General features: G+C 40.4%; 1 protein-coding gene and 1 long non-coding RNA gene across 7 annotated transcripts; one reads left to right on the top strand and one right to left on the bottom strand.

Annotated features, from left to right (window-relative positions):
• Positions 1–552: 552 nt before the first annotated feature.
• On the bottom strand, positions 553–9,303 carry LOC122871477 (F-box only protein 15-like). Of its 6 annotated transcripts, none has more exons than XM_044186645.1 (10): positions 9,039–9,302; positions 8,845–8,916; positions 7,770–7,874; positions 7,227–7,466; positions 5,648–5,848; positions 5,439–5,562; positions 4,133–4,215; positions 3,249–3,394; positions 2,858–2,982; positions 553–1,288 (listed from the first exon to the last, which is right to left on the bottom strand). In XM_044186645.1, exons 1-10 carry the CDS (start codon positions 9,257–9,259, stop codon positions 1,022–1,024), a joined length of 1,584 nt encoding a protein of 527 aa, XP_044042580.1. In that variant the 5' UTR covers positions 9,260–9,302; the 3' UTR covers positions 553–1,021. The 6 variants fall into 6 exon arrangements, with proteins under 6 accessions (XP_044042580.1, XP_044042578.1, XP_044042579.1 ...); XM_044186643.1 differs by having other exon boundaries at positions 2,858–2,977; XM_044186644.1 differs by having other exon boundaries at positions 2,858–2,977; positions 7,236–7,466.
• LOC122871478 lies at positions 1,087–3,867 on the top strand. Its single transcript, XR_006376877.1, has 2 exons — positions 1,087–1,221; positions 2,852–3,867. It is a non-coding gene; the product is annotated as an uncharacterized LOC122871478 (long non-coding RNA).
• Positions 9,304–12,720: the final 3,417 nt, after the last annotated feature.

The raw sequence follows: 12,720 nt of genomic DNA, 5'->3' as shown, positions 1-12,720 counted from the left end.
GAAAAGATGAGTTTAAGCATTTCAAGTGGCTCCTGAAGCAGGAAGGCTTGTCCAGCGGCTCGGTTGGAGAAGGCAGAAAGGCCGGACACAGTGGATCGAAGGTGAAAATATTAACATCTAAAAAACACACAGGTGTCACATTCATCTCAGAAATTGTTACATGAGTTATGTATATTCTATTAATAAAAATGCAATACCTAATTCGTCACTCTTTATGGTTTTCCACCTTCATCAAAACAGAAGCAGGGTAAATAATAATCCTGCATTTAGACCAGAAAGAATACAATAAGTAGCATGTGATTCTGTTACATGAGAAAGAGTCGACGGTCAGGACGGGTCCTGAGAATGGTTTCTGGACTTTAAGGAATGGAGATGGGTACGATGCAAAGGAAGAAAATCCTGTCTGTCTCTCTGAACTGGCGTCCTAAAGAGGTGGAGGTGTTTGTGGATTATGAGGAGGGTCTGGTCTCAGATGGTGTTCAACCATCCAGGCATCAAAACTGAAATCCTGTTGTCACGGACGAGAAGCATTTTTGAAAAATCATGGCAAGATCTTGGTGCACAAGGGATTTATTATTTTCTGAGCACTGTAAATAAAATAAATGTTCGACTTTTACAAAAAGGAGTAGTTAATTAGTCACATGAAATTCTGCCATGTGTTTGTGATTAAAACTAAAAAAACATGACATTAATAAATACTCAGTAATACTGAAATTCAAAATGAACTTAATCTTCAGTGCTTTTTGTTCTGCTTTTTCAGGATCTAGTCTCTTGTCACTGATACATTTTGTACTATTTTATACTTTTGTTCTACAAGTGTAATAGAAACAAAAACAACAGTGACCCACTGCCTGTACTATGAACAAAATACAAATTTTAGAAGCATTTCTTCTGACTTGAAATTTGTGATTGTATTTTTCTACTGAAAACAGTCAAAACTGTAAACAACTGATTTAACGCTGGAAAAACTCAAAGTCTCTGCATCAGAACTGTAAAAATCATAAACCAAAACGGTTTAGCTTCAGTAGTCTCTGCTGAAATGCTTGTTGACTTTGAAAACAGAAACGTAGACGGTGAGGCTGATGAGGAAGAACTGCTTCTGCTCCTTCAACCAGACCAGCTTCATCTTCACCTGACCGTCTGAGTTCTGGTACTCCATCAGAAAGTGCTCGCCGCTGTAGTCGAAGGACAGCGTCTTCTTCGCCATCATGATGCAAATGGGTGAGCTGACACACCAGAAGGGTTTCTGGAACTCGTCCAGCAGAGTCAGCGTTATGATGCAGCAGTTCTACGCGGTGCAAGACAAAACCATCAGAGCTGAAAGACGGGATGTGACCCCTTTTGCCCCCCCCCAAACAGCTGAGCCAAAACGAAACTTACTTTGCTGAGTTGTCAGTCAAAACAGACGTCTACAACCACAGTGTGTGCAGGTTTGCTGGCTGAATTATTACAGCATCAGTATACATCAGCATTCAGCTCATCAGCAATGACGTGTGATTGGTTGAAGTGGTCATATTTTTGGATTATTTCCAGAGTTGAACTAGTTTGAATTATTTCTTATAAGTTTCTTCTCATAAGTTTTTAGTTTTAGTTAGGTATATGTGAGCAGCTGGAGTATTCAATTAATATCATAAATTCAAAAATAGGAGACAGGGACTTCATTTAGATTAATTAAAGAGAGATATAGCATTTAGAGAGGCTATTATTAGAATATTTCAATATTAATTATTAAAGAGTAACCTAACACTAAATCCAGTTTTTTGAGTTAGTTACATGTACAGTCACTTTATTACACTATTAATTGATCCTGGTCTTTAGTGTTCAATACAACAGAAGTTATTTCACTTTTTGGAGGGACTGAGAGTGTAGTACTACCACTACTACCGCTAGTGTACAGTGTTGATCAGTGTTACAGTGTTGGGGGCAAATTTACCCTCTCTATACCACTCATTCACATCCTCTTTTCTGTCACTCTCATTTGCCAAAGCCTCACTAAGCTAGCAGTTTAAACGGGTCTGAACCGCTGTTGGGGGGACTGGAGTCACTGCCACCGCTTTCAATTTCGGCCAAATGCAAGCTCAAACCGGCTGGTGAGGACTTTAAAACGAGAGTTACATATGTAACTACAGTTCTATGAATTCTGGATGAGCGGCGGAGGGAATATCTAGGCATTAACACGTCTGAAATGCGTCGGTGTAGACAGTTGATGGTATGACAGTGCAGCAGTCTGGGTTTGAATGCATTTTTTTAATTTGCGTAGGGGGGGGTGTCAAAGCCAAAACAGGGTTTTAAAGGAATAGTTCAACATTTTAGGAAATACACTTATTTTTATAAAGAATCTGGAGTCTCTGGACCTTAAGTCTCCACTGGTTGCCTGGCAACCTCATGGTGACAAACCCTAGGAAGTGACTGCGTTAGGCCGAGAAATAGTCTGGCACGTAACCAACCAAAAAAACCACAACATGTCATTTCAAGACGGATGAAACAAGCGAGATATAACGTGTTAAATAGCTTTAGCGGTGCTGGTAGATAGATGTTACCACCTTTGGACAGAGCCAGGCTAGCTGTATCCAGTCTTTATGCTAAGCTAAGCTAACCGGCTGCAGCTTCATTTACCGCACAGATGAGAGTGGCATCAATTTTCTCATCAAACTCTATGCAAGAAAGCAAATAAGAGCATTTCTCAAATGTCGAACTATTCCTTGAAGTTGCTAGTTTTACATATATCTATTTTTTGATCATCAGATGGGGCAAACGGTTATGATTGGTCAAATTTTAAAACACACTCCAACATACTGCCACGACTGGTTAAGTGTGTGTTCTGTGTTAATGTCTTTATTGTTTTGGACAGATGTACCTCCACTGAGCCCTCCAGTGCCTCGCTCTTCCAGGGCAGTTTGATGTTTCCAGACAGCGATCTGTGCTGGGACAAGTTGGTCCTGTTGATGACCTTCAGCTCCACCAGTCCACGCTGGATCTGAACTGATCGCAGCAACACAACAAACGTTAGGTGTTTACACCAAACCCAGGACAGTTCTTTCTGTCAGGAGAGTTATTTTTCAATCTGGATGTTATTAATCAGATGAAGAATCACAGATTAAAGTCAGAATTCTGAGTTTAACTTCTACAAACATTTTAAATGGTGACAGAAAAGTCAAAATTCTCAAAAAAAAATCTGATATTACGGCCAAAACACAAGTCAGAATCAAGAGAAATGTTTCTAAAATCGCATTATGTAATCGGATCACCTGTGTGACAGGAGAGCTGGCGGAAGTGTCCGGACATGATCTCAGTGCCGGTGTTGTGCAGGACAAAGTGCAGAGTGTAGCCATGCAGACCAAACTCAGGGTCCGAGTTATCCACAGGTGGAAGGTCCACAGGCTCAGAGTACGGGCTGCAGGAAGGGACAAACAGGACAAAAACCAGAGGGAAAACCTGAACAAAGTGAAGATGAATGAGGCCCATATGTGAACATATGTGATTATAACAGCTTATGAAAGTGTAACTACACAGATAACATGTCTTTTAAATTCAACAACAGATAATATTGAGGCACGACTCACTGATCTAATTAATATATTTACTCAAATCATTCAAAAGTGATTAAAAGACTGAACCGATACATTTGTTTTGAAATTCAAAAAGGTGCTCAAACGTTTATTTTAAATGATGAAGTTTGCTCTTAATAATATTTTGAAACGGAGCATTTTGATGTGAACTAATCCCCATCAATAATCACACAACATGACTTTCTTCACTCTTATATGCTATGTTCTCTATTTTCTGATCTTCTTCTAAAGATCACATTTTGATGGACACTGATTATCTCCATTGAATTTTAATAAAATAAACGATTTAACAATTGAACATGTATTTTTTTGTCTATAAATGTTACGTGTTACGGGCTGGGTTAATAAAGCTGCAGTGATGTGTTGTGACCAGCAGATGGAGCTCACAACTTATTATCTGATCATGACCCAGCTGAACCGACTGACTGGGCTTTACAGAACTTCTTGGATAAATTCAGCAGTTTGTCACAGTTCACGTTCGGATAAGGTGCCGTTTTGTTCCTCTTCTGAATATTTATCAGTCTGACAGTTTAAGCAGCAGCGTTAATGAGAGGTGAACTTACCAGACTGGAGATCCCAGCAGACTCCTCTCCACCAACTTGTGGAAATGCAGGCTGACCATGATGAAGGCAACACTGTTCTGACCCTACACACACACACACAAATACATGTTAACTAATTTTTCACATAATAAAAACATGGGAACTAGATGGGAAATCAGATGTTTAGTCAGGCACCTGTGAAATTTACATTGAGCTATTGTGTTACTCCGGTCTTCTTTTGCACCTCCAATACCCTGAAGAAGACTCGTGTCGAAACGTTGGTAAATTATTTACATTTTCTTGCATCGTGGCTACGAGTGTGCGACTCCCTTCCTCTACACCTGTACTTTCATCGTGGTCGGCACCGCTCCAACACAGGTGAGCGTTCCTCCTCTCCTTCTTCTTCTTTTGCACATTACCATACCATTACCTTTGCACTACCCTCTTTCCCACTACCACCTGCACTGTCTTTTTCACAGAAGACATTTTGAAGACATGATGTCACAGTAGGAAAAGCCCAGGTGTAAATTATAAAATGAATGATGGCTGAATTGCAGTTAGCCAGGTGGAAGTTTTTACCTAAATAAATAAATGCCTAAATACCTAAATAAAATCAAATGAAATAAGAAATAAGAAGTGAGATGTAATACACATTGTTATATGTATTTCATTTTTTATGTATGCATTTACTGTGTCATAATTAAATGAAAAACATGTTTAAAAAGGTCAATTATTTCGCTTTTTGGCTTTAATAACGAATAATAAATACATGCACTTCCTCCTGAAAACTAATGACAGTGCTTTGTATTTAGTGTTGGCAGGTCTACGCTGCTCTCTGCTGGACAACACTGACATGCAATATACCTTTTCACTTTGATTCTGATTTTAATGTGGCATATATATATATATATATATATATATATATATATATATACACATATATGCAAGGTGAGCATCTCTGCACACTCGTGATGGTCATTACTGAAGCGGCAAAATAGGTTTTAAAATCCGTCACTGACGCATCCTGTGAGAGAACCGAAAACACTCTTCTTCCTTCAGATCATTATTTCATCTCATCTTCATCATCAGCATCGTGGCTCTTTTTCTTAAATGTCCCGTTACGTCTTAGTTAAGCTATAACGAACATTTACGTAACAGACACCCAAGTCTGAGTAACAAAAATCCATCACTTTCAGAGATGTTACATACGTATCCCATGTCTGTAAACGACTACAGGGAATTATGGGGGACAAAACAACAAACTTACCTTTATTTTAAATTCTAGTAAAGATTCCAGAGATACCAGATACGTCAGCTTAACACTTACCCTCCAGATGCCTATGATGAAGCCGGGCGACAGATGCATCAGTTTGATCAGTCTGTCTTTACCAATGAACCGACCACGCTGAGTCTTCATGTCCAGCTTTAAAATCAGAGAGCGCCAGCCAGGCCTGATGGAGAGGAAGAGGAAGGAGTGGTGAAGGTGTGGTGGTGGAAGGGATGGAATTGTAAAGGAGGCGTGGAAGCGTATCTTACTTCCTGACTTTGGGGCTCTTCAGCTTCTCCTTCCTGACTCCGTGCAGCTGGATGTTGCTGATGTGATGGTATTTGGGGAAGCTGCCTCCACTCCAGCGGACGACCACAGACGACTCGAAGAAGTACGCTCTGCTCTGCTCCAGCGTGAGCTCCCGTCCCAACAGATCACGCACCGTCAGCTCCCAGCTTACATTCAGGTTCCTGGAAAACACACAACACAAGGCTGAAATATCCAGATGCGACTATTATTAGGTTTTTCCAGGTTTAAATTTTTATTTTTTTAAACAGGTTTGATTCACAGCCTCGAAAAGCCAATTTTAGATATGATCATCTGTTTCTTTATCATGTAAACTACCACAAAGTGAAAAAGGGCTTTAGAACAACATCTAAGAAGTGGTTCAATTTCTACCAAAATAACAACAAATTCGCTTTGCACTGCCACATTTGAATGAACCTCTGCACCATGCGCTCTGCGCTGGGCACCAAAATACCACACAGGCGGGCAAAGAAAATTTCAAGGTCAGGAAAATGCCAAATGGTCAAAGTGCTGCTTGCGCTGGTCGTTACGAAAATAGGACCCTAAATGTGATTAAGATGGATCATCTATCTACAGAAAGTCTCAAGTCCCTATGATGATTTCATAGAAATGAAACCAGTAAATGCCTGGAAGAAAGGAAATAAAAGTACAATCTGATGCCATTACAATAGCCAGCAGGAATAACATAAGATAATATTTTATTGATCCTCAGAGTGGAAATTCAGGTCTCAAAGCCTCCATTTACAAATGATTGCAACACGTTACAACAACAAGCTAACATCTAATTACAACAATTACAACAAGCTATCAAGACGTTTCGGCTCCCATCCGGAAGTCATTCTCAATTGTGAAAATGGTCTGAGAACTCAGAAATTTAAGCTACTCTGTGTTGCTTAAGCCCCGCCCTCAGGGAGGAGTCTACCTGAGTGTCTGATGTTTACCCTGCCTAGTTTCACCTGAAACTGCCCTTCTTTTGTTTCCATGATGGCCCAGTAATCAGTAATCAGGCCTAAATTACTGGGCCATCATGGAAACAAAAGAAGGGCAGTTTCAGGTGAAACTAGCCAGATGACTACGACTGAAACCTTTTCTACGGTGGACCACTCCTGGACGAATGAGGGACTACACCGTTTTAACCTTATGGGATGGTAATGATTGTTCCAGGTATTAGTCAAACCCTCAGGTGTTACCAGGGAAACTGAGTTATGGCTTGTGAAAAAAATGTTTTCTTTGGCAAGTGACCATGGTATAAGCGGGATAATGCCCTTCGAGGTGTCCATAATCAGGAATTAATGGACTGGCTGGTTCCGGCCTCTCTGTCGTCCATTAATTCCTGATAATGGACACCTCGTTGGGCATTATCCCTTACGTATAGTATAGTACAGCAATAAAGCACAGAATATAAAATATGATAAAATAAACTATATTCATACTATACTTTAATATATATTAAATAATAAAAAATAGAGTATATAGAGAGAATAGAGGCTATACCTGATTTTTGGTTAAAAAAAATAAAAAAACAAGTGGGATGGGTGCTACCTCTCGTACCTGAGGACCCACTCGGTCTGCCTGGGTAGCCCGGTGTACGGGCTGATGTCCCTCAGCTCTCTCCTCCACTTGTTCATTTCTTGTCCAGCCATGGTCCTGAAGTACATCTTCTTCCAGTGGCCCGCCAACCGATCCTCCACCGGGTCAACCTTCAGCGCCGCGTCATCCGCCGACTTTGGCTTCCACGTTTGACTCGCAAACTCTGACATGTAAATCTTATGCCACATGACACTACAGTGAAAGAAGGTAGACACTGGCTGCAGAGAAGTACTACTTACTGTGTGATGAAGTCCTATTGTCCATTTTTAAAACTTTATTTAACACAAGATTACAATAATTACAAGATTCTGTACAACCAATAGGTATTCAATAACACTCTGCTCTGTTCTGCTGCCAGAAAAGCACTCAGAAATATATAGATTTGGTTTAGCGGCCATATGGTTAGCATTCCAAGCTAACTGTCATGTACATTATCGGCCTGCAGCTGCTTCACAGTCAAAGCCCTCTGTCTGACACTTCTTTGCGAAAGCTTACTCATCATTGGCCAGCTGGTGGAAGAGCTTGCTGACGTGGCTGATGCAGAACAGCGAGGAGGCGTCCAGGTACGACAGAATCTTAATCAGGATCTCAGACGGCAGCCTGAAGAAAAGTTCGTTACTACGAAGAACTGACGGCAATCAAGACAATCAACACCTGCAGGTGAGTGCTGAAGCTAGAGCTCAAAAAGCTGATACTGCAGCTCCTCTTATCACCACTACATATCGGTACAAAGAAGATGACGGAGGCGAGGTGGAGAGGGTGAAGATGCAGTGGCCAGAATGAGACTGAGGCTGTGTTCGAAATCGCACACTGCGTACTAAATTAACGATTAAGTATGCCATTACCAGCAGACTGTTCCCACTGAAGTACTGAAGCAATACATCTTCTCTGCATCACATGACTGTATCGATCACATTGCGGTAATGTGATCGATACAGTCATGGAAGGGAAATGTGATCGATAGCATTCCCTCGTGTGGTCTAAAGGGTTTGATGTCAAGAACGTTTGTTCGCTATGATTGGATGATCAACGTTTCGTGCTCATTAACTATTCATGACTTGACTTCGTCATGGGAAAAAAATATTTCGCATACTACTAATTCTTGCTAATCTAGCTTACATCCGGGTCTTTCTCGCATTCGCAAAATCCACGTACTATGCAGTTGGAACGCACTACATACTCAATTTGACGTCATACTAATAATAGTATGCTAGTATGCGATTTCGAACACAGCCTGTGCCTTTCTGTACAGGTAGCCACACCCCTCTGCAGGTAGCCACACCCCTCTGCAGGTAGCCAACATGCCACAGATGAACATAGACCCCCATCTTTATACAGTTTCACTCAACACCATGCATTTATTTTCCAACTAAATTCTATCAACCTGTAATTTAAAGACATTTAGTAGAACTAGAAAAAAACATTACTTTAAAATTAGATTATACAAGCAATTTGTGTTAGTGTTAAGTTTATTAGCTAAAGTGGCTAACGCTAAGTAAAAAAAAAAAAAAACATAGTGGGCAGTGTCTTTTAAATAGACAGTGGTGGCTATTGTGGTTAGCTAACTTACCTTTCCATTAAGCCTTCCTCACATGGGGAAGGTTTAATTTGGGGAAAATCTGTTTTCTGTAACTCTGGGCAGCTGGGATGCAAATAAAAGAAAATAACACGCCATGGTAAAATTAAACTCTTCAAAGAAATGTAAATAAAGCTTTTGTATGGCAGAAATCGCCCCGGAATGCCAGGTGCTATCCGCCCTGTCACCTGTGATCATTCCCGCTAACCGAGCTCGGTGCTGCCTTCGGCGGCCTCTTCTTCTTCCTCTTGCCGCCCGGCTGCCCTTTACCCGGACCCGACTGTCCAACGCCCGCAGCCGGCTTTCCTCTACCACGACCTGGCTGTCGTCTACCCGGAGCCGGCTGCTCGGGTTTCCTCTCCAAACCCTCCAAGAAACTCCGAAAAAACTCCCCTCGTCCAGCCGCCATCACGGACTTTATTGAAGAAACCGCCAATCACGGTTAGGATGCGACTTCCGGTCAGCCTTATTTTTCACAATAAAACATCATTGGGTGATCATCAAACCGCTAGATGGGTTTTGTGTAAATGACATTAGGTTATTTTATCCCTTAGATTTATCCATTAAATTAACAGTAATAATTTATTTAAAATACCAAAGCTTTAAAATAATAAAGTCCCTATTATTACGGATTTATTCTCAGGTTGAATCTTGAATGCTCTTGTGATTAAGGGATTAAGGGCCTTTGTTCATGGTTTACAGGGTGGATAATTGATTGTTAAATAGAAAAGACAGTTTAAATGTTTCCAAACTCCAGTACATGACCCCTGACATGTTAAACCCATTATCATTAGAATTCATTCATTATCATTAGAATGCACACAAGTATGCACATATTGTATACTTCATATATAAAGATATATATATATGAAGTATACAATATGTGCATACCTGTGTGCATATATTGACATACATTTCATATATGACGTGTGTGTGTGTGTGTGTGTGTGTGTGTGTGTGTGAAATTGAGAGTGACAAATTAAAGGAAAAACCAACATGAAGTGTGTTAGTGTGGAGTCCGGCCACCACGAGCCTCCAGAACAGCTTCAGTGCTGCTTGCCAAGTCTGTGTAACTCTAATGGAGGGATGAACACCTCCACAAGATGTTCCCTCAGTTATATATACAGCCTTTATTTAATCAGGTCCTCTCTTCGAGATCAAGAGACACCTGAGTGCAGCAGATAGAAAGAAAAACAAAAGGACATACGGCATCAGAGACAGTCACAGACATCACTAAAGAGATCTGTAGATGAAAGTTTACATTATATAATTTGGTGTGATGCAGACCCCTTATTGGGTCCCTGTGCCTGGATGGCCCACTTTGGCGACCCACCCACGGTTCTCTTGGTGCTGAGTAAAAACTCAGAACCATCAAGAACCATCAAGTCCAGAGCAAAGAAACTCATAGACCTTCTTGTTGTTCTCTTACCTGAAAAGAACAGTTAAAAAGAAGGTGTGGTCATGTTCTGTGCTTATTTCTGCTGTGTGTGTGTGTGTGTGTGTGTGTGTGTGTGTGTGTGTGTGTGTGTGTGTGTGTGTGTGTGAGTCAGAGTTTCATGTTCTTATATCCCAGTGGGGACTTTAACCTGAATGCCCACTAATCCATGACTTGTGTCACTGTGGGGACAAAAATTGAGGTCCCCGCGGGCAGAGACTGCTTTTTGAGGGTTAAGACTTGGTTTTAGGGTTCAGGTTACAGTTAGGTGAAGTTTGGACACTTACTTGTGATGGTTAAGGTCAGGGTAAGGGGCTAAGGAAAGCATTGACAGTACTCATTATTGCACTATTACTTATTACTTGTATTATTACATTGTATTATACCACACAGACTTATCAACCTCTAAACCCACTTTGGTACTCACACTTATTTTAGCTTTTATACTTTATATCCACTTGTACTTAAGGTATCTGACCTGTATTATAGTGTATTATATTTTTTGCTTAGTACTCCTCTTCCTGTGTGCACTGACGTGACAGTGAGCAGCTGTAACGAAAGAGTTTCCCCTCGGGGATCAATAAAGTCTTTCTGATTCTGATTCTGTCAATGACTGTCCCCCACAGGGATAATGAAACAAACATGTGTGAGCTGTGAACCTGAGACCACACACACTTACACACACACACGCGCGTTGATTGGACAAACTTTATTGTCAGCACAACACTGCAACACCAAGAAAGCTCTGTGTGTCTCTGATGTAAACACGCTGGTCTCCAAGCAGCCTGATAAACAATCACACACTGTGTAAGTGATGAAGTCCTCTTACGGGAAACACTGGACGAGACAGAGATGAAGAACACCGCTCAACTCTGCTTCACCTTGAGCAATAACTTTCTGTTTTCTGCGACTCATAGCACAGAGTCATCCTCGGTGGCTTGTTTTTCCTCCAAACGAGAAAAGTCGTCCCCCATGGTTTAAACTTCCTCTGGCTAACGTTGTGAGTATCATGGGTTTCACCATTACTTCGTTTTATTGGTAACATATTGTGAAACATCAAGGTCTACTTGCTAGCATTCTGGGTTGAAAGCTCTGGAAAATGCTGGTAAGTAGTTAAGATTTTTTTCTTATTTTTCCAAGGTCAAGAATGAACTCTGAAACTCCTCAGCACTACGAACAGTACTAGTCGAGGAATGTTGCTTTTAATGTAATCTGGTCTCTGGAGAAAGCCTTTTGATTTGGATCTCCACTGTATGTTAAAGCTTCCTTTAAAGCTGCACTAATCAATATTTTTACAGTAACAGTGGATCAAAGGACAATGTGTAATGTGAAAGGGGTCACCCCTTGTGACGCACTCACAGAGATACATCACCAAACTCTGCACTTCCCTTCAGCTGTACGGACCGATTTTAGCCTCTTTTAGCTCCTAGTTTTGGTTTTGCGGCACATTTCCTGTCTGGTTCAGTCTCAGTGTTTCCAGCAGCAGCAGGCAGCTCTAAAAAAAAAAAACCCTGAACACGAGCTGCTCAGCAGCAGACAGCAGGCAGACGCAGTCAGAGAGCAGCTGCTGAACATAGCGGAGCATCTAGCAGCTAAAGAGCCAGATGTTTCCCTCAGCAGCTGCTGGAGACCAAACACAGAGCTGACGGAGAGAAGACCGGACTGACGTCCATCAGGAGACACAAACACGCCTCCTGATGAAGCGTCATGTCGCTCTGCAGCTGCTGGAGGTGGAAATAGGCAGCTGTTTGTAAAGACATTCACCGCATCAACTTTATACTGTGAAAGGATGTCAGATGTTGTGTTTTCAGCTTGTTCTGCTGCCCCCAAGTGGCCAAAAAATATATTAATGCAGCTTTCAATTAATATTAGCAATCAGATAAATTTTATTTGATTCTTAGGTACTGTGTAACCTGCACCCAGTTTCAATAAAAAACATTACTATCACTATGTTTTAATTTTGCATTGGTAATATTTAAATAAGATAAAAACTTTATTGATCCCCAGGGAGGAAAGTCACATCACAGTATGTCACAGATAAGGAACAATTACAAATGATAAAATAAAATAAATAAAAATAATAGATTAAAGAAATGAAATTATTATTATATACATTGTAGAAATAATTAGTCCAGTAGTACAACTACTTAGTGAGATAATGTTAATGAGTCACTATGCAAGTAGAAATATAACAGGTAGCTATAGTGATATACTATGTACTAATATACTCTATATATCTATATAGATATATAGATAGATATAGTAGTAATACAATATCGACATGTGAAAATATCTACAGCAATTTTATACATAACATATATTCAAATTATATACCATACACACAACATAATGATAGAAATAGAAAAATATTTTGAAATAGTGTATACAGAAATATAATGTATATAATTAATTATGGTAGTGCTACTACAACTATT

The sequence above is a fragment of the Siniperca chuatsi genome, linkage group LG23 (genome assembly GCF_020085105.1).
Source record: "Siniperca chuatsi isolate FFG_IHB_CAS linkage group LG23, ASM2008510v1, whole genome shotgun sequence".
Taxonomy (NCBI): domain Eukaryota; kingdom Metazoa; phylum Chordata; class Actinopteri; order Centrarchiformes; family Sinipercidae; genus Siniperca; species Siniperca chuatsi.
This window is presented reverse-complemented; position numbering and strand designations above follow the sequence as displayed.